The following is a 22398-nucleotide window of genomic DNA, read 5'->3' on the forward strand; positions in this document are numbered from 1 at the left end:
GCTACCTAGTGACTTCAAAGCAGAGACAAATTTGAATGGGGAGTACCTGATACATAGCTCTTAGCCTCAATGGTACGCATTAGGCCTTGTGTTTCTAGTTCTGTCAATAAGCTGACAGTATTTTTCTACCTATTGCAAAATAAGCCTATATAACATTTCTTAGCTTTCCCATAGTTTTTTTTATAGGAAAAACAAGACACTAAGTTCACAGATAATGTTCCCATCCTCTTCTAGATCTGATGCTGTTGCCATTGCACATTGTAATACACCAACAGTATCCTCCCTGTCAGGGATATAGGAATCTAGAACAATGTCATAAATAAAATAGTAGATCGTTATCACAATCATTATTCTCTCTAATAGCAAACTCAGGTGGTTGAGTGCCCATCAGTTTGGAAGCAAATGGAGACATCCAAAAATAAGGGAGTGGTTTCTGTATATTTGGGGATTCCTTAGAAGGAGATACATGTGTAAATTAAAATTAAAAGCGTTCTTCAAACTCATTAATACAGCCTGTCAAACACATTTGAGGTCCCAGGACTTACAGAATGTTTAGCCTATAGGAAGGGGTGAAGCATCCAAAGGAACCAGAAATCAGGCAGACTGTGCAAGTATTCAGTCTATGGTTGAGACCAGTTGAGATGCTGAATGTTAGGGTGTCAGTTGAAAACACAGCAAACAAAAAAGCAACATAGAGAGTATGGGAGAGTGGAAATTGGCCTGCTTAAACCCCTGACAACATACAGTAAGCATCCTTCTGACCTGGAGAACTTCCCTCTGTAGATCTCTCCCCTATAAAGAATTGTTTCAGGAGGTAGAGGAAAAAAACTAACCCTTTCCCTTTCACAGACTTCTTTCCCCTGTCCTCGCTATAAAATGCCTAGATTCCAGGCCAGAAGCTCTCTACAACTTATAGTTTCCTGGAGGTGAGGATTAGGGTTTATAGGATACACATTATGGAGTTAAAAACCTCCCATCCCTTTCCTACTCTCCATAAACCACTCCCCCCACCATATAACAAGAAAGCACCCTTTGGTGCTTTAACGCATAGCAGCTGAAAGTTTGAACCACGTTACAAAGTTCCTTTCCAGCTCCTTGAGCCTGAACAGGAGGCTGGAGATATCTTTTGTTATGATCCCCACTTGTTCTTTCTAATATCAAATTTGGTATTCCAGCTGGGCAGAGAAACGGAGCCACCCACAAATTACATATTTCAACATAATTTGGCGGACATGCAGAAAAATATTAGTTTTTAAAATGAAAGGGGAAAAAACCCATAACAAGGACCAATAATTTAGTGACCCCAGGACCTATGGATTGTTAAGACACAGCTGAGTTTAAGCTTGGTGGGTGGGGAAACTGAGGAAGGTAACTGACTTGCTCAAACTGCAAGTGTTTATATCACATGAAGAGGAGATGTTATTTGGGAGGTGTGCATCATGACGTTAAAATTTCCCATATTTGCAAGTCCAAATACTTGCAAGTATTTGGACTTGGTATTTGTAAGTCCAAATACCATAACAAAGCTCCTGTTCTACACTAGCTAGAGGCTAGGAACACCCCTGTTAAAGGGTGGGGAGACTTCAACATGTTGTTGAAGGTCCCCACCTACGAAAATAAGAAACATGCTGGATCAGACCAAGGGTCCAGCTCGTTCAGCATTCTGTTCATATTCAGCCAACCAGCTGCCTGTGAGAAATCCACAAGGAGGACATGACTCCAATAGCACCCTCCTGCTCATGATCCCCAGCAACTGGTATACAGACATGCGCTGTATACAGAGGTAGTGTATAGGCATCATGACTAGTAGTCATTAATAGTTTTATCTTCCATTAAATATGTCTAATCCTGCTTTTAAATATGTCTAATCCATTACCTTTGGCCATCAATTGCTGGCCACCTGTTCCTTGCAATACTGAATTTGGTAGCCCCATGGCTACCAGCTGCTGGCAAGGACACTGGTCGCTACAGGCAAGGTAGTAGTTTCTACATACTCACTGGACATGCAGAAAAATATTCATTTGTAAACAAGAAAAGAAAAATGCTGCAAAACAGCTTGATGAAGGCTGAACATGGTAATTGCCCTCCAAGAGGCACAGAAAGTTGAAGGAGTCATTTGAAAGGGGGTGGGGTGGCAGGGGGGGAGAAAAGCAGGCCATTGGGAAGTGGCTCTGATCAAGCCTCTTAACACTTTATAGTATCCTGGAAGAGAGAATTCTGGCATGTGTCCCTATACTCTAATGTCCCCCTCCAGGATACTATAAGCTTTTAACGGCCCTGCCACTAGTTCGAAGTTAATAGAGTTCTGAAGGAGGGATTAATTAGGATCAGAGAAACCTCCTCTGATCCTAATTAATCATCCCCCTCCGCAGATCTTGGAGCAGTGCACTTAGAGCACAATCCTATGCATGACTACTCAAAAGTAAGTCCACTGTGTTCAAGGGACTTACTCCCAGGAAAATGTGTATAGGATTGCAGCTTTAGTTTCAAATTTCCATTCAGACATAACACTCTCTGGGCATGGCCAGACCTACATTTGGAGATTTGGGCTTTCTAACCATTAGCATTTTCATCTTGCTTGGATTCACCTTGCTCCAGTTTACCACCCATCCAACCACTGGCTCCAGGCAATGGTAAAAAACAGACATATTATTATTTATTTTATTATTTATTAATTCTCCCGGGTTGTCTGGTGCCAGTGCAAATTATGACAGCATACTTGTGACACTATTTGGTAATGCAAAATACCACTTTTCCGCATGGGCTGCATTTCTAGTGGACCAGTCTCAAAATGTTGACAGTAATGGATAAAATTAGCAAGTTACAACTTTTGTAACCATTACTTAACCCTTAGTGGGCCCAATCATAGTTCATTAATATTGACCAGAGAGAGGGGCCATAGCTTAATGGTAGAGCACATGCTTTGAATGCAGAAGGTCTCAAGTTCAATCCTGGGCATCTTCAGGTAGGGCTGGAAAAATTCCCTGGAGAGCCACTGCCAGTCAGTGTCAACAATACTGGGCTAGATAGACGAATAGTCTGACTCAGTATAAAGCAGCTTCCTAGTTTCCTAACCAGGGGTATGAATCTGTTGAGAAATATAGTAGAGTGGTAAAATAGCTGTTAAGGTAAGACTTGGGGACAAAGGCAAAGAATGTTTAAATTCCCAAAGGCAGAGGGTAGTTACTTCCCCACTAGGGGTCCTGACTAGGGTAGGTGTGGGAAACTGACAAGGCCCTTCTATGTGATTGACAGCCATTCTTATAATCTCCTTTGAAGTGTTACTCTTTGAAATGTATTTATTTGTTTGAATAATTTCTCCCCTATCTTTCCGTCAAAAAATGGACCCACAAGGCAGCTTATGAACAATAAAAACTGTAACATCTAGAACCAATTCAATAACCTTAAAATGGTTTGTGTCTATTAGAACTTTTAAAAGCTGCCCCCTCAAAAATGTACAGCAAGCAGAATTAAAATCTATTGCCCCAACGGTGATTGAAATAAAATGGCATTAACTTGCTTCAAGGACAAGTAGTCTTCTCAATCTCTCAACAAAAAAATCACCATTCCTCATTCAATAGTTTGGGCTGGCCCTGCAGGTACAAAGCATAACAGTTTTATAGACCAAGAAAAGATAATGCAGGGTGGGTTGGGGGAGCTGAACCAATAAATTTTGATGCTTCTCTTTCAACAACTCTTGGTCTAATCAACCTCACAAAGTTGAGGTGAGGATAAGTCAGCTTCTTAGCAAAATGGACAGGATATGATATGAATGATATGGGGAAATGTACCAATCCCTTGTGGCATACATTTCATACATATTGTCCCTACATCACATCAATTTTGGATTAAATTTACTGCAAAGTAAATGTCCTTAAGATTGTAGTCTATATAAGGTTGGCAGGAAAAAACTGAAGAAAAGACAGAGCTTGATAGGAAATAGTGAAGATGGGGTAGGAGGAATTTTTTGCAGTAAGTTTGATAGTAGTCTAGGAAAGGACCTCAAACAGACATAGTTCAACAGAGATGGCTCTTCCACCTACACGTGTGTGCCATTTACGTTAGACTGTATTACATCATTATTAGAGAACAATACATAACAACTTTCACAGAGGTAGCCATGTTAGTCTTGTCTGTGATTTATTATGGCATAAGATTTTATGGACTGGAGTCCAATTCATCAGATTCATGAGATATTATCCTCAATGTGTTTGCGTGTGTACATAACCACACACAAATACTCATGGGTATAGTGGAAAATATTGTAAACAGTCTGGCCAAATGGCCTTTGAAAACCAGAGTACCACTTGTGGCAATTCAGTATATAGCTTAAATGTATGCAAGATGAGCACAGTGCTAATTCACCAGAGTAGCAATTGGTGATAACATAAACGTGCTAGCTTTGCTATATGAAGTTCACTGGGTGACTTTGGGCCAGTCACTGATTCTCAGCCTTCTACTTCACAGGGTTGTTACGAGGATAAAATGGAGGAGAATCATGCACACTGCTTTGGGCTCCCTGGAGGAAAGGCAGGATATAAATGTGACAAAATAAATATCAAATTCACATCTGTTTTAGGACAGGAAACATTTTTTCTAATTAAAGCCTAAAGGAATAGACTCAAAGTTTTTGATAATAAATAAAAAGTATATGCCCACAGAAACAGATGCATTCCACTGAATAGAAATATTTTGCTTTTATTATGTACACATGCTTCCATATGGAATATATACAACACATTGTTTTAACATCTATGGGAAGCCTCTGGGAGAGACTGCCGAATTAAGACCAAACGGAAGAGATTGCTCCACCACATCTCTTTTTTGGAAGTGTACTGACAGGACAAGGAACAGGGCCTTTCCAGTAAGTGCCCGTTTTATGACCGCCCCCCTCCAATCTTTTAATTGTGTTCTATTACCGGAGGACATTTTTTTCCATAGAAATCTGTTCCGAAGCTTTTAAGTGTAACTGATGTATATTTTTTTATTTTACGTTGTTCGCTGGTTTGAATTTGCATTTTGTAACAGAGTAATATATACTATTATTGTATCATTGATAAAATATTACTACTACTAGAGATCCTGTAGCCAAAACTCTGCTTTTGGGGCACGCAGCTAGCCCGTTTGCAGCTGCCGTCCTGTCCGGGCGGGCGCTCCTCCGCGAGCTCCTTCGCCCCCAGGGCGCCGCCGCGTGTGCCTGTCGAGGCGCGCTCTGCGGAACAGCAAGTGCACAGGAGTAACCTCGTGTGGGCGTGGAGAGCTACACAAACACACTCACACGGGTCAGCAGCATGGTGGTAACGACGGCGGTGCTGCGTGAACCGCCGCCAGCCCCCTCCGCCCCCTTGTCAGCGGGCTGTGAAGGGAGGACGCGAAGGCGGAGGGAAGCCCCCAGTGCCGCTGCCGGGCATGCGCGGCGCCCCAGGAACATGGCGGAGGCGGCGGCGTGAATCCAGGCGGCGGGGGCAGCGCGCAGCTGACAGACACGCGAGCCGCGCCGCCGGCGCTTTCAGGGACCGGCGGCTCCTCTCCTCTCGGTGAGTGCCGGCGGCGCCCAGGAAGAGGTTTCGCGTCGCCCCGGGGCCGCCGGGCAGCCCCGTGGTCTGGTCTGACGAGGAAGAAAAGGAGGCAAAGCCAGAGCCGCCTCCCCCCTTTGCCGGCGCCTCCTCTTCTCGCTGCGGCGTCTCCCTGGTCCCGCACTCCGAAGCCCGGAGAGCAGAAGAGAATCGGCGGCGGCGGGCGCCCGTTTCCGGAGAGTCCTCGGGGCGTGCGTAGAGGGGCGGTCGGGTCAGTTGCCCCGCCGAGCCCCTCTGCCTCCTAGGCGGGTCTGGCTGAGGCGGGGAAGCGGCGCTCCCATCCCGCTCCAGTCTCCCCGAGCTCGGCCTTTGGCACCCTCGGCCCCTCCGTCGTCTCTTGTGCAGTTCGGTCCCAGCGCAATTCGGAGCGCGCGCTCTCTCCCCCCCCCCCCCCGGTCATTTAGTTTTATGTGTCTGTCTGTGTTCGGGGAACGGAGAGGAGTTCTACCCGCCGAGGCGGGGGGAGACTCTAAACATCCATACCCACCTTTCTTGTGATCAAAAGGCGAAGGAGGGAATTGCATTCCTCTTTGGGGAGAGGCAGGAGGAGGTGGGAGAGCAGGCGAGGGGAGCTAACCCTGTGTTTAGCCAGGGGGCATGGCAGGTCTCTCTCCTTCCCTCCCGCGCGCTCTGTCTCGGGAAGGCCCCCCAGGTTTAGGCTGTGAGGAGAGCTGCGGCAACTGCATCGCTCAAGTCCTGGTGCGGGGATGGACACCCCTGCTCTTGAGTGGCGTAAAGAAACACCAGCAACTCAAGAAGGGGAGGGGGGATCCTTGACACCTCCTGGCCAGAACTGAGCCATCGCAGCTGGCGCGTTCAGCCCAAGGCGCGGAGAAATCAGGAAACGGCGCTGGCTTCGGTGTCGTTGGCACGCATTTAACTTTAGCAGAAGTAGGGCGGGACTCGGGAGTAATTTCCGACGCTGGGGGTGGGCAAGAGTGGAGGGAGCTCTTCTGGTTCGCAGGGCGTCACGCTTTGAGATCAAGATACTTCGCGTTGTCTTGCGCCACTTTGGGGTTTGGTTTGGCTTTGTGGGTATCACTTTAGTGTTTCTTTGACAGGAGCGTAGAGAAGTCACACCTCCTCGAACTGTAGCTTCCCGCAGGCCGAAAGTTCCCCTCCCTTTTTCTTCTTCAGCGGCAGGAGGAGTGGCGCCTAAAAATTCACTTGTTCGAGGACCCGAAACAAGGCTGCAGCTGCTGTCGATGTAGGGCAGGCGGCTTCAGCCGGGCAGATGGGCGCTCGCGGAGTTAGTTGTGCTTTGCGTCCCGTCATCAACGGATATTTCCCTGCTAGGACGTTGCACTTGCTCACTGCTGTCGTTTTTACTACAGCCAGCGAGGCATTCCCTTAAGTTGACAGGGCTTGGCCTAAAGTGGCTTGAGGACGGGTGGAGGGCAGATGTAAAAGCAACGTGCTGCTGCTCTGGTGCAAGTTGTGCTTGGAATAATTTTTCTGTGCAGGACCAAGCAATTTCAGGATATGTCTTACTCTGGATTCATGTGTTATCAAGCATGATTGGTGGTACCTGGCCGTCATAATTCTTGGAAGGTCAGCCCCATTCATTTCCTCCTAGATCATATGCTTAAAATTGCAACTAAATCTGATGTATGTTTCCTCTAAAGTAAGCCCTATTGAGTCTAGGAAGTAAGCCCCCCACAATTCAGTGTGATTTACTTCTGACTAAGCGTGGATAGGATTGTGCTGTAAAGCTGTAATCCTGAAGATGCTTATTAGGGAGTAAACCCCAATGAACAAAGTGGGATTTATTTCTAAGTAAACATACGCAGAATTGCTCTGTATGCATGCTTATTATACTATTGGCTGCAATAGTATATCTAGTTTCTTTGGAGTAAGTCCCATTGAACTCAGTGGGGCACTTTTTTGAGTAAAGTATAGGATTGTGCTGTGAATAATTTAAATGATAAATTTAAACAAAATACTGAAGATAAAAAGAACAAAGGGTCTAGTAGCACTTTAAAGACTAATACATGTATTGTGACATAAGTGTACGGAAGATGGTTTCGTTGAAATAATCCAGCATGTTAAAGCAATCATACTGAAAACTGTGGGACTGCTGCTGAGTAAATGTTTTGCATCTCTAGAATCTAAATGAAAGTGAAAAGAAAAAAATGTTTAAAAGAGTTTTTGACTGCAGGTACACTATGATTGTGTTTGATCAGTTAATTCTTACTGCTTCCCTTTGAAATGTTGAACACAAATTTGGGGGAACACTTAAAGTGTATTGATAACTGAAGTGTAAAAGAATACACTCCTGTGATTATGTACTGTAAAACCATTATCTTATACAGAAGAGTACAGTTTAGAAAAATGTAAGTACTTAAGCACTGTTGATTTCATTGGGATTAAGGGTACTTATTTTTCTGTGGCTTGTACCCAAGTACATGGAAATAAGCATTATGGGACTTACATGAAAGCAGTGTGTTTAGGCTGAAGATGTAAGAGTGGATTGTGTCTTGCAGAGAGAGGCTTATAATGTTCAAATATTGTATATGCTTTAGATCAAGTCTGAAATTAAACTTTCACAGCACTTTGATGGTGTGAAAAGAGTATTTTATTAATTAGCTGCTGGCCATGGCTCAGCAAATTGCAGTACAGATTGCGGCATGGTAGTAATTAAGTAGAACCTTCTTTATATAGGTACATTTCATGGTTGGTTAAACTTCAGTAATAAAAAAAAACTTTCATGTGTGTTTCTTTGCTAAATAGTTACTTATTATAGTTTGAGATATGTTAATTTCTTCTTCCTGCCATCACATTTTCTTAAACATTGAATTAGTTAGCTATCCAAAAATCTTAAACAGCTATTTAAGTTTTGTTAGAACCTGGGAAAAGAGATGTTTGTATTGGTAATATCTTTACATTTTGATATGGTAATATGGGTTAAAATATATAACTTTACAACAGATTTATTAAAAGGAAAACTCTGCATTTTGCAGAACTTGGTATTTGCGCTAACATTAAGGACTGGAATTAAAACAGTATATTAAGTTGGATGGTGGTTAGCAACTATTATTGTTTTAGATATTTTAACTGGATATTTTATGTACTTTTAAATTATCATCCATTCCGAGTAGTCAGGATTTAGTAAACTGTGAGTTGAAATAAACAAAACAAAAAGGGGATTTTTGCATATGGCTCAAAAGAGCACACTAGATTGAATATTAATAACTATACGACACAAGCTTGATGTTGTCCATGGAAATATTATTAAATATTACTTGAGTCTGTTGCTGTGTAATTTGTGGGCTTCATTTGAACAAAATTGCAAATTATAACAGTGGTAGTATGACGAATATAATGACAGTCAAGGCATCAATTAATAATAAATGGTATAGCAAAGTAACCTAAAACACAGATAGAAAAAGCTAACAACAAAAGCAGCATTGGAGCTAGCAAGTTGTTTCACTTCCCCCACCCCATCACCTTGATCCACATCTGTGCAGGTACTCTAATACACAAATGGAACTCCTAGCCAGTGTGAACTTCTGTGTTCACAGCAGTGTTGCAGGTAGTCACATGCACATAATGCATTGTATCAACTGGGATGCCCTTGTGTGCAGGAGTTCCTAGACTGAGACTGTAGTGGAAGTAGGTGTTGCCATTTTTATTGAAACTTTTATTTAGTGTGTTCTACGCTAGAGCTTGAGACGCGTCTGCCGAACATGATCTGTTTTGCACCTAAATCATACTGAGCATCGTTTACTTAAGTGCTTCAGAAAAACTGTCTCTTACAGAGCAAAGAAAGGTAGAGAAGATAATGTCTAGTCACTAAAAGCTGATTCCAATGTTATAATTGGATATTATTGATATTTCCCTCATTTTTTTCCAGCTTCTTTAAATGGTCTAGTCATGTGATCAGTATAAGATAGAAATTGACAATACTGCAGCAGCAACTTCTGTGATAAGAGGAGTTCATTTTCTTATTTTTCTGTTCACGGGGTTTGCTCCTACAGTTTTCTAATTGTAATGTGTGTAGAGAAAAGTGGCCCAGTTGGAGGTTTTCCAAACCTGTTCTTCCAGGTAATGTAAAGCTCAGAGTTTGATCCAGTGTTCAGATGTGCAAAAGGTAGCAAGCTTAGCACACAAACACAAGGTGGAGAAGGCAAGTGGGTTTAGTGGAGCTGCCAGAGGCGCCTTTATCCAGAACTCTTACTTAAACAGCATTGCCCTGTACTTTTTGAGTAAAAGAGGAACAGGGCAGATCTAAATAGTGACAATAAGTTACTTGCTCCCATTACTTGTATTTGTAAGAAACAAGAGACTGCATTTGCTTTCTATCCCTTATTCTTAAATAGTTTTCTGTCCTAGACTAGAAAATAAAAGCCCTAAGCATGAAATAATACCCCCCCCCCCTTCGAGGTTTTACTGTGAAAGCTCTTCTGAAATGAATGGGAACTTGGGGAAATATTTGATGATTTGGTCTCTTAGACAGGAAGCACTTAGGTTTTTTTTCTGGCTCTGGTTCCTTCAGTTCAGAAATTTATTTGTGATGTATGTATTCCACTCTTTTCTCTTTGAAGTCCTGATCAAGTAATCCATTGAAGGTGGAAGTCTTCATTAAATTATACAGCTGAATATTTAAATGTTTAAAAAATCTTCTGATGTATTTTTAACTGAATAAAGACAAATTGGAATCTCTTTGACTAGAGGGTTTCCCCTTGCCACAGAAGTCACACAGTATTTTGATATTTCACTGGTAAATGTATTTAGACTAATTTACATTTGAGCTGCTGAAAATGCAACACAAATTTCAGCATAGCACCGTGTAGTAAAGCAATGTAGCTGCAAAGAACAGGTGCTTAAATTGAGATTTAGGTCCTAAATTAAACATTTGCTTTCATATAATAATATCAGTAATAAAATTATACCAGTAGTTGATTACCAATATCATCTAAATTTAAATAATCATTAATGATATTTATATAATTTTATGATTAATATGTATCATTAATATAAATGATATTTATAATTATAAAACGTTTCCGAATTCTGATGATTTGGATAAACTATAGGCATATTCTGTTGAGAGAGAATAATTATCCTGAGTCAGGATTTTCTAAGCTTTAACGTGGTCTCATGCACATGCATGAGAGCATGCTCTGCAGAAGATGCATGAAGAAAATCCCAGGGTACATTATAAATCACTCAGCACATGATCTGGCTAAGCACATCTAATTTCCATTTATGTCAGTGGGAGTGCTGAACTCTCCCATTGAAATGTGAGGGAGTTTTAAATATTTAAAAGTGAATCAATACTAAATATATTCCATTCTCACATGGAGTAGCCAGTGGTCTCAGATTCAGGCCACTGCACCGGCTTAGCTTCAGCAACTCTGAAATGTCAGTGGCTCACAGAGACCATTTGCTGGACATGTGAATCAATACTCTGTTCTGTGTCATGTTTGTCACAAAATCTAAACTAAATCAACAATTGCAGAAATAGAGGAGTTTTGCATGTAGAAACTAAGTAAAGTATTATGTGCAAGCTATGATTCAACCTGATTATACATTTATTTTCAAGCACATTTACTCCATAATCTTAGAGAATTGTAAGCATCACAATTTTTTCTCAAAAGTTCTTTGTTTTTGAGATGAGTAGTATCGTTCAGCTCAGTAATTTGATTTTTTTACCCCCATAAAATACTTGGGATAATTTTTATACAGAGTTTAGTTTTCAACTCTTTTTTGGAAAACATAGCTAATTCTAGTGCTGCTATATTGTAGGCGTTTCTTTGTTTTGTATAACCTGTATCAAAGTTAAACTTCATTTTGACTGCAATCCTATACATACATAAGTGGGAGCATTTCTTCTTTGTGGTCTCTGTGTATCACACGTGTGGGCCCTGCACCTGCACGGAGACTCATTCAGGAAACTTCTAAAGCTGAGCAGCGTTTTGGCAGGAACCCCTCCCCCACAATCTATAGTATATACTGCGCAGGTTCCCACCTTTCCCCTCAGTTCCTTCTGGAGCTCCTTCTCAGTTACCTCATTGGGAGCTTCTTTGACTGTTTCGTCAATGTGGAGCTGTTTGCAACAACAACAGTACATAAATGTTAGCTGTATCACGGGACACCTTGCATCTTATAAAAATAACCAAGAGAAGCTGTTACACAATCCTGGGTTAACAACAGAAAAGGCCCCTACATTATAACCAGGCAAGTCTCATTTCCTGATTAAATGGCAGAGCAAGGCATCCCACTGACAATTTATGGAATGTGTGGGTATGTATGGGGAGAGATGCAGAATATGCTGGACCCATGCTCTTTAGGGCTTTTCTCCTAGAGAGAAATGTCAGCAAAACTGTTCCTATTTGGTGAAATGGGTATTACAATACAAAATTCATTTAGACTGAAGGCTATAGTTGAGACAGACATATTTATATCATATCCTTCCAAGGAGCGCATGCGTTATCTCATTTTTTTTTTTTTCATTACATCAACCCTGTGGGGTAGGTTTGGATGAGACAGAGTTACTTCCCTATAGCCATTCAGTGTGCTTCATCCCTAGCAGGGATTTGAACAGGCATCTCTGATCCAAGTTGAGCACATTGTCCACTATACCACACTGACCATTGTTTAGGCTGAGATGTCATCATTTGAGAGGTGGGATAGTTGGTTATATTCTTGAATTAATAGCACTTTTTTCTTCTTTAGCTCACAGAGCTCTAAATAAAGATATTTGGAACTAAGTTATAATTGGGAAATGCAAAGAACATACAGTGGTACTGAACTATTGATGGTATTTTGAACTTCTTATATTTAAGAAGTATTACTTGCTTCTTTAGTAACAGTAATTGGCGATCTGAAACTTGAATTCTAAGTTTCAAGAACTGCTGTTATATGACATAATTTTTCGGCTTGTAATACTAGTTTTCAAGATCATCCAGCTTAGAATAGAGGCATCTATTCTATGTTATGTAGTGTGCCTCTCAAATGGATAATTTGTTTATATTCACAGTGTATAATTAATCATGTACACTTAGCAGTGTCTTCTCTTCCACTTAGCCGTGGAAGAGAAGACATTTTGATAGATCAAACGCCGCTATTGCCAGCTGGAAGACGGATCATGCACATTTCAAGGGACGCACCTATAAAACTTTGGGTATGTTCTTCAGTCACATTATGATCCATGCACCAAATAAGCTTTAGTGCTTATATGTAAATTGTTAAAGTTAATGACGTGATGGTATAGGTGTAAATATGCTGGTGTAAGAGGTTAAAGTTTTAAAGCCAAATTAGTTTAGGTGACAGTTGGTTTTGATTGGTGAATAAAATGCCAGCTTTAGATATTTGTCTATATTAGAATGGAATAAGGGAAAGCTAATTCTGGGCTGTACGACTTCAAATCACTTCAGTCACCAAAGTGCAAACTTTGACAAATAAAAAGTAGTTTAAAATGCAAGTCTCAAACATCCTTCTTACTGCAACGGTTACATTTCTAAAGTGTATCTTAAAAGTAATAAGTAGTAAGGAAGTTTGAATTTCGATTTCAAGCACTTCATACTTTTTGAATTATGTTTTTGAAATGAATTATTTAGCTCAAAATCATTCTGTCAATCTTTTTCTTTGTTCTCACTTCTAGGCAGTATCCTTGTGATTGCAGGACACTGAAATTGTGGCAGTTCATAAAGCAAATGTCTTTTAAAATGTGTTGCGCTTTAAAACTATAAATGAGCGGGGGAGGAAGCAGCAAGAGAAATAGTTTAAATCTGCATTGCAAATGGATATTGTACTGAAATGTAATTATGATCTGATAGTAAAGATGAACAAATGAACTATATTCCTGGACTGAATCGAATGGCAGTATCACACATTTCCCCCCCACGTTTAATCCCCTTGTTTGGAAAAGTATATTTTGCGACGTGCATGGCGGTTCAAGTGCCTTTTGGCCGTGGTGCATGTACATTAGAAAGCCAGCGTATTAACCTTTTAACAGTTAGTAAAATACTGATAACTGCTTTCTGGAAGAAGACCAAGATCCTGTCTAATGAAGATTGGTTCCAGAAGGTCTGGGACACGGTCTAACATGATAAAATTGACTTATTTAAGAATAAATAAAGAACAGGGTTTTGTAAGTTTATTCAGTCTTGGTCACTTTTCGTGATGTACCAGAATTGTAAGTTCATGGATGGTTTGAGTCCTTATGTTATGTTTGAAATGTTATAACTGTCCCTTTTTTCTTCTTTTTATTGTATATTGTGATTTGTGAAAATAATAAAAACTCCTTAAGCAAATAAAACAAAAGAAGAAAAGAAAGCCACTGTATGTGGCAACTTCACAGTCTATAACATGAAAGTGAACACTGGAATTTTCAAAATTCTAGCTGAATTTAATGGGCCATCAAACACTGTATTGGGGGCTCTATATTGGCCACCCTAATCTTTTGGATCATGTTGCTGCATTAGCAGGCAGCTATGTCTCTCTAGAGCTGTACAGACGTCTAAAACACTGGAATTCTTTTTATGTTTTTCTAACAGGCAGTCCAGTGGCTAAGGGGGATGATTATCACTTCTGGGTTGGAATCTTTATTACAGGAGCAAGTGCAATCTGCTGGCTAGAACAGTAACAACAACAAAAAGATAAAAACCACCAAGTGTTTAAAGTAGTCTACACATAAAGGGGGCCGCTTGGACTGAGCATCACCTTTCATAGTTTATTGCTAGTGGAGGAATAGCTTTGAAATGTGTTTGACTTCAGGAACTATTTGTAATGTTCCCTATTGCTTTCATTCGGATGGATTTTCATTCTTTCAGTTTATCGGATAAAACATGAAATGTGTTTCACATTCTTTTTATATTTTACTGTGGTCTTGGTTATACCCTAACACGTAGTAGTTTATAGGTTCAAATATAAATGTACAAACTTTCATCAACTTTTGCTAGCGTATCATATACGCTATGTTCAGCCAGAATTATTCCAGGGAATTACATTGTTTGTAATATGCTAACAGCCACGTTAGTATTTTATTTATATTTATTTACTTTTTAACATTATTTGTATAATATTTGTATTTGTATTGCTTTTCAACTATAATGGTTTTCAGAGATGTATTTAAATGGCAGTTAATTATTTTTCTAAAATCCAGAAGGGTAAACATTTTCTAAGTTAGCACCATCATGAAAAGTAAGCAGTTTTATAAATACTATGCTATAAAGCCATAAAGTGCAATACATTTAAACGAATGCTTTGATACCTATCTATAAGTTTTTAACTACTCTGACTAATACATAAATATTAAATGAAGAATTCATTTTTAAACTGAATAAATTATATACCAGGTGTGGGCAGGTATCAGGCTTGTGGGATCTGCTTTTTACTAAAACTCCTGAGATCTACCAACTGGAGCCTGGTATAAAAGACATAAACGTATAATTAAAGAATTCTGAGCCCAGGAACTTTTTTTGAATACCAGAACTGGTGCTCACAGTAATTTCATACGAAATTCCACTCTGGTAACCCCAAACTCTCTTCTTTTTAGCGGACTCTTGTTTAGGGGGGCTGGGGGAGAGGTGGAGTCATTTTGTTGCTCCATGCTATTGTTAAACAACTGGGAGTCAGAAATTCAAAATTGGCATTAGCCTGGCAAAGTGATACTGATTAGTTCTTAGTTTTGTATTTTGACATGTTCTCTGTATTTCTGTGTTCAGTTACATCCTTGCAAACCTTTCCAAGAACCAGGAGTATTGCTCTGTATTTTGGAGAGTTATATAAAGAAGAATGGGAATTTTTTCATCTCAATATTTTTCTTCATTATTTGCTATCAAACAAATTGTAAATATAATTTGAAAAATAAGGATTTTCTACATCCAAAATTTAATCAGTTTGTAACTCATTAGAGTACAGGTTTGGGCTGTGACCTTAAGTTTTTTTTTGTTTTGTTTCCTTACCAGGCCACAGTATTAACAGCAATTATCAGGTTGCTAAAAACTATTTGGGGACAGCTTCTGCCTTAATATTGATCTTATATTGACTTAGGGTGCCTATATCCACTTACCTGCGGATAAATTCCATTAAACTCAGTGGGTGGTATCTAACTGTTATTCCGTTAGTGCAAATGATGTGTGATAGCAGAAACTAGGTTCTGAACTATGCACAAGAGAAGAATTCCACTAAAGTTTGTGCAAGCGGTTGTGCATAACTCTTGTGCATCCCGTTGCACAGCTGCTTGCACAGTCTGTTGTGCAAGCATAATTGGCAACCGTTTGCACAACAGAACAATTAAGCAGAGCTCCGCTAGCAATCCCTGAGTTTGTGGAATGATGCCATTGGCTACTGCTCAGTTGGACTTCTGAGTACACATGTATAGGATTGCGCGGTTAGTCAAGAACCCAGAGAGCTCCTACAGACTTTTGCATGTTCAGTGCCATTTTTTTTTGCCAGCTCCCACACAGTGAAGCCTCTTGTGCTTCCTCAAAAGCTGCTTCAGAAGGTCAGGGAACCATCCAGGGGGATTTGACATGTTGTGAAGGGCTGCAACTGGAAATAAAAATTGGTTAACATCACACTTTAAGCAGCAGTACTTTTTAATTGAGTACAGGGCTGTTGGATCCTGGCCTGATTAGGATAAGAAACTTATACGTGCTATTGTATCAATTCCTTATCCTGAACTGGGTATTGATAGAAGGTATAGGAAGTTACAATCATGAATCAAGGTTCATCTCAGGAAAGCAGAGCCAATAAATGACAACATAATTCAAGCAGAGGTATAGACTTATACAGGAACTAGCAGACAAAAGACTAGTTAAATTTTTAGGGTGAATATATTGGGGAGTGAATAAGAACATTAACTTTCCAGCTGCCAGACAAACTGCTGCAACTGTTCTAATAATGCCAGTGGGAAAATTTAAGAATGTAAAATGCACAATTCTTCATGCTGGAGTGGAAAAACTGTAACAGAAATTGATTTCTCTTTATTCTGATGAGCTGCCACAATTAAATTTAATACTAATATCTACTATTGTTATTTAGAAATACTACTATTTACTATTTTTAATAAATTCTAATGATGCTAATTATTGTTTCTTCGAGAATGTCTGTAATGTGGGGGAAAACGAATCAATAAATGGTATTCTGCTTGAATTATAGGAATTAGGAACAATAGCATAACTTAAATAGGCAGTTTAAACAAAATGGATTATCTAAGATTCAGAGTACATGAAAATTCTATAGGCTTTGAAGTGACTGAAATTAGGGCCAAGGTGTAAAGCTGTTCTTTTTTTCCTTCTTGACAGGGTTAAAAAGTCATGCCCACTTTGAATCAACTTCCAGTATAAAGTTACTTGTATTTGGCCTAACTTTCTATATTACTGCTCCACAGGAAACGGTTGCACTGAAAAAAGAAGAGTGAACTTTTTTTTGCAACATTGGTGTTTTTATTGTGAAAGGGAGGACCAGACATTTTACCATGGGGAAAACAGCAGCTAAAGGTAAAGATGCTGAAACAAGAAGTCTGTAAAAAGGGAATATTAACACCAGAGACTGGAATGCTCAGAGGTTCAGTGTGGCTAAGCTGCTAGATTGTTAAGGATGCTAGCTAGATGGGATTTTACTTAGTGAAAGAAGAGAGTATATCACTTACTATTTCAGATTCATTTAGAAAGTTATTGAAATGGATTACTTACAAAATTAATTAGTAACATAATGAATGGGTACAAATTAGGCAGTCTCAAGATGTGGTGTACATTTTTCTCTATATTTAAATGTAAGGGAATATATGCTAGTGATCTGTCATGTCTTAAAATATTTACAAATTTTCTCAAAGTGCTGGGTGTTCTATATTGTACCATTTCTTGATGTTTAAAGAAATCTGTTACAATAACATTATTCTTACTGTGCAGTCCTAAGCATGTGTATTCAGAAATGAATCTCACTGAATTTAATGGGACTGCTTTCTTAATAAGTGTCCTTAGCATTGCAGGTTTAGGTTTCAGTCCTGTACCCACTTACCTAGGAGTAAGCACCATTGAACTTAATGGAACATACTTCTGACTAATGTATAGGATATTTCTCAGTACATGTATAGGGTGGAAACATTCTTCCCATTTCATGTAAGCATGTGCCTAAAGTTTAAGCATTAGCTTTGATGAAATTCATCATGTTTTAAATACTCTGCATTAATACAGTTATCACATCAAATTGTGTAAAAAATAATGTTTTTTTTTAGATTCTAAGAGTATTAAAAAAGAAAAACATGGAAACAGTAATCCGTCAAGCAACCAATTGTTACATAATGGTACGTAATATAAATACAAAGATAATAAATTACCATTTTAAAATTAATTGGGTTGGATCCATGCTCACACAAGAATCTTCTCATCTCCTCCTGCCCTTGCAGCCCCTAAAATGCTTTTCCACTTGTGCCTCTTCCTGATTTGAGGCAATTATTCTCACCTACAGCTCCTCTGTGACACATAATGCTGTTCAGGAGGTCTCCTAACTCTCAGGATATCTTTTCAAGAGGCTCAAGGGGCTACAAAGGGAGAGGATGAAATAGGAAATAGCCTTGTCTAGGTGGGCTTCTGCACGCATAACCTTTGGATCCAACCCATGATGTTTTTAAAAGAACTTTAAAAGTGTTGCAGTTTCGGTTAATTATTATTGAAGGTTGCCACTTACCCAGCAATATAACATTATGTTTATAACTGATATTGAATGTTGGATTTTGGCATTGTTGTTCTATTTATTTATTTTTGCTGTTTTATTATTATATAGGATTTTGTTATGTAAACTGCCCTGGGAAGACTTTTAAGGGTAAAAGGCAACCAAGAAATATTTTAAACAAATAAAATCGGCTTAGTGTTGTATATACCCATGACATTCAACCTTGTTCTCTGTGTGTTTCCTTTAATGGAAATATAATGCTTTTATGATTTATTTTGCCATCATTGTGCTTTGAGGAAAAGGGAGCCATTACCACTGTGTTTGACATTTTAAAGTTTTAATATTATATATTATTGTACTTTTATGTTTATATTGTTGCTTTCTACCTTGACAGGCCTATTTGCATCCAGCATTAGTCTAAGTTCAGACCCATTCATTTCAGTGGGTCTATTCTAAGTAGGACTAACATTGGAACACAGCCCTTGTTCTAGAAAAACATCCCTTTTATATAATATAAATAAACTGACACACTGTTGCGCTTAAAACTGAAAGGCTGACTTGTTTTGTATCTGCTTGTTCTCATTAGATGTTGCTTTTTATTATCTGATGAGGCCACAGAGCCTATCTTTGAGTGTTCAGTGTTTTAGTTACTGGGGTGTAGAGAGGGGTGTGGGGATAGTCAGGACAAGGAAAGTAGGACATTTTGCATAAGGTAATAAAAAGGGGAAGGATAGAGGGGTGCTGATAAATTTGTAGTGGGGTGTGTTTAACTAGGCAGAGTCCTTCACTAGAATACAAGGGAAAGAGGTTTAAAGAGATTTGAGTAACTTGAGTACACAAGGGAAAGAGGTTTGAAGTAATTTGAGTAATTAAACATCATTGGGGCCAATCTACATGGCTGATTTAATACGGTGGTAGAGTGCATTGGGATCATTTGCGACAGATGATGCTGTCACCAATCCGCTGCCATCCCGCAGCATCCATCCCCAAAATGTGCATTTTTGGAAAGTTCTTTTACTCTGTGCTTTTTCTTAAATGTGGCTCCAGAGAAGTTCCGCAGCAGTGTGCTTCACCCCCCATATTGCATCCTGGGCATGCCTCTGTGACCTGGTTGTGACCGGCAAGTGATGTGGTCAGGGGGTGGCCTGCCCCTTCCCCCCCATTCCATCGTTTTCTCCATTTGCAGTGGGGCTGCTTTCACAAGAAGTAGCCTCCTTTTCCCATTCATAATAGCAGTAGTGCTGTTTCATTCACAATAGTGGAATAGCCTGTTTATATGTAGTACACAATAAATAATACATAGAGCTGAAGGAGAAAGGGCAGCCAGTAGCAGCAGTCTGTAGCTGTGGTATTTCGCAGTCGCGTTACTGCAGTACACCTACAACTTTGCAGTGGCGGAATACACCTACAGCTAAGGAAAACCCAGAAGGGAAGGGAAGAGGTGCGGCTAGCCTCGGTGTTTTGCTGTTGCGACACACCTGCAACTTCGCAGTAACAATACATGTACAACTTCACAGTTGGCAGTACACCTACAGCTAAGGAAAACCCAGAAGGGAAGGGAAGAGGTGCGGCTAGCCTCGGTGTTTTGCTGTTGCGACACACCTGCAACTTCGCAGTAACAATACATGTACAACTTCACAGTTGGCAGTACACCTACAGCTAAGGAATACCCAGAAGGGACGGAGAAAGGGCAGCCAGTACAGCAAGGGATCATGGATGGGGCTGGGAACAAACCTCCCCAATCACAGAATCGAGCTGGGTTGCCCCTTCAGAGTAACGCAGCAATTTGCCTCTTCCATTCACAGATAGCCGCTGATTCGTTCATGTCTCCCCTTCAGAATAGTTCCCTGTGTGTGTGATTTTCCTCTGTGTTTGTGGGGAGGAGGCTTAGTTCTGGACAGGGAAGTGGAGGCAGTAGCAGCCTCTGCTGACTCCAAAGCATTAGCAGAAGGATGCAGTTCCAGCCCTTTCCCTCCATGTGTGCCTCCTGTCTGCCCACCTGTCATTCTGTCCCCAGGCTAAAATACAGCTGGTGGATGCGAGGGGGAGAGGTGTAGGGTAAACTATTCAACATTACTAATCTCTTCCAGTAATGTTCCCTGAGCAGCGGAGCACGGAGAGGGGCGGGAGCAAGCCTCTCTCACTGGCTGAGCAGCATCTATGGGGTTGATGATGTTCTCTTTTACTAGTGGGACTCCGCCCATCCAACTGAAAAGTAAGGTGGATTAAAGTGCAGCTTGACCTGTGAAAAACGAGTTTTAGGGTAGTGCTTACTCTGTATTTTTTGCTTCGTGTGCGTGGGATGGACCAAAAGCGATTTCATGAAAATCTGGATAATACCAGAAGCGCTTTTCATTCCATTTCCATGTAGACTGCCCCCGGTCATTTGCTACAAAACACTGCAGTGTATCTTTAGTCACAAATAGGATTGCTCAGGGTGCTGAGCAGGATTGCTCAGAAATAATAGCTGCCTATGGAAAGCAAATGAGAAACTAAGGATTTCAGCATAGTTATTAGTCGCCATTGTGCCTCCACTCCAATAGCCGCAAATGGCATACAGTATAAACCTGAAAGTTCAATCTCTAGACAATGCAATGACTTCCTGTAGTGTTTACTTATCTCTGTGCCTTCAACTTGCTGTAGGTCCTGGAAGTTCATGGGGCCATCTTTTGGGTTTTTAGTTTTTTTCTTTTACAGACATGTATTTATTTACTACATTTCAATAGCGCCCAATAGCTGAATAGTCTCTGGGTAGTTCACAAAAACATATATACATCTGTGTACCTTGGGAATACCCCTTGCATGGATCCAAACTGACAGGCCCTTAACCACTTGAGTTTACTGTTAGGAAAGAAATGGGACCTGCAATAAAGTGTTGCTGTCTATCCTCCCTCCTAAAAGGAGTGCTCTGATTCAGGGTTCCAACAAGCAATTCCTATTTCTAAAATAGAAGAGCTATGTACTCAAAAACAAAACTGAACAACGTACCCAGCTCCACGGAAGTAAGAGCCACTAACTGATGTTCCTCCCCACAGGGCAGTTGATGTCAGTTGGCTCTGTGTGTAGTGGGTGGACAGTCCAATTGGAGCAGGCCCTGATGTTGTCTTTGCCTTTGCCTGCTCCTGTCTCCTTTGCTCCTTCAGTGGTGATGATAAGACTAACATTTAGGATGCAATCCTACACATGCTTAACTGGGAGTAAGTCAGTGAGACTTCTGAGTAGGCATGCATAGCATTGAACTGTTTATCTATTACAAACATTTGGTAGACTAAAAAGTTGCCCTGATTTATTTATTTTTTTAGAATACAAGTACTTATTAAATTGCAGATTGTAGCCATCTTAAAAGCCATTTCACCTTCTCTCACACACAAAAAAATGTCTCTTTTGTGAACATGTCAGTGATGACACACTTGTACATTATCTAAACCAAAGTATTGTTTACTATGACGGTATCCCAGCTGAACTGTTTAAAATCTTGCAAGATGATGCTGTCAAGGTGATGCATGCCATATGCCAGCAAATTTGGAAAACACAAGAATGGCCAACAGATTGGAAAAAATCAACTTATATTCCCATACCAAAAAAGGGAAGCACCAAAGTATGTTCAAACTATCGAACAGTGGCACTTATTTCACATGCCAGTAAGGTAATGCTCAAGATCTTGCAAGGTAGACTCCAGCAATTCATGGAACGAGAATTGCCAGATGTACAAGCTGGGTTTAGAAAAGGCAGAGGAACTAGAGACCAAATTGCCAATATCCACTGGATAATGGAGAAAGCCAGGGAGTTTCAGAAAAACATCTATTTCTGTTTTATTGACTATTCTAAAGCCTTTGACTGTGTGGATCATCACAAATTGTGGCAAGTCCTTGGTGGTACGGGGATACCAAGTCTGCCTCCTGAGGAATCTGTATAACGACCAAGTAGCAACAGTAAGAACAGACCACGGAACAACAGACTGGTTTAAGATTGGGAAAGGAGTACGGTAGGGTTGTATACTCTCACCCTACCTATTCAACCTGTACGCAGAACACATCATGCGACGTGCTGGGCTTGATGAAGCCAATGCTGGAGTTAAAATCGCTGGAAGAAACATTAACAATCTCCGATATGCAGATGATACCACTTTGATGGCTGAAAGCGAGGAGGAGCTGAGGAACCTCATGACGAAGGTGAAAGAAGAAAGAAGAAAGTGCAA

The 22398-nt window shown here is 40.3% G+C and overlaps 1 protein-coding gene across 3 annotated transcripts in view; it reads left to right on the forward strand.

Moving 5' to 3' along the window:
- The first annotated feature begins 5413 nt into the window (after positions 1-5413).
- Positions 5414-22398, forward strand: part of SCML2 (Scm polycomb group protein like 2) — a 60594-nt gene continuing 43609 nt past the window's right edge. For all 3 annotated transcript variants that reach the window (XM_084844073.1, XM_084844074.1, XM_084844075.1), the window contains exons 1-3: positions 5414-5537; positions 16918-17026; positions 17764-17832. In XM_084844073.1, the coding sequence (XP_084700199.1) occupies positions 17005-17026; positions 17764-17832 (91 nt within the window). In that variant the 5' untranslated portion in view covers positions 5414-5537; positions 16918-17004. The remainder of the gene's footprint in view (positions 5538-16917; positions 17027-17763; positions 17833-22398) is intronic.

Source organism: Heloderma suspectum, chromosome 3 (genome assembly GCF_057233095.1).
Source record: "Heloderma suspectum isolate Gila_16-S chromosome 3, 16-S_ref, whole genome shotgun sequence".
Classification (NCBI taxonomy): Eukaryota; Metazoa; Chordata; class Lepidosauria; order Squamata; family Helodermatidae; genus Heloderma; species Heloderma suspectum.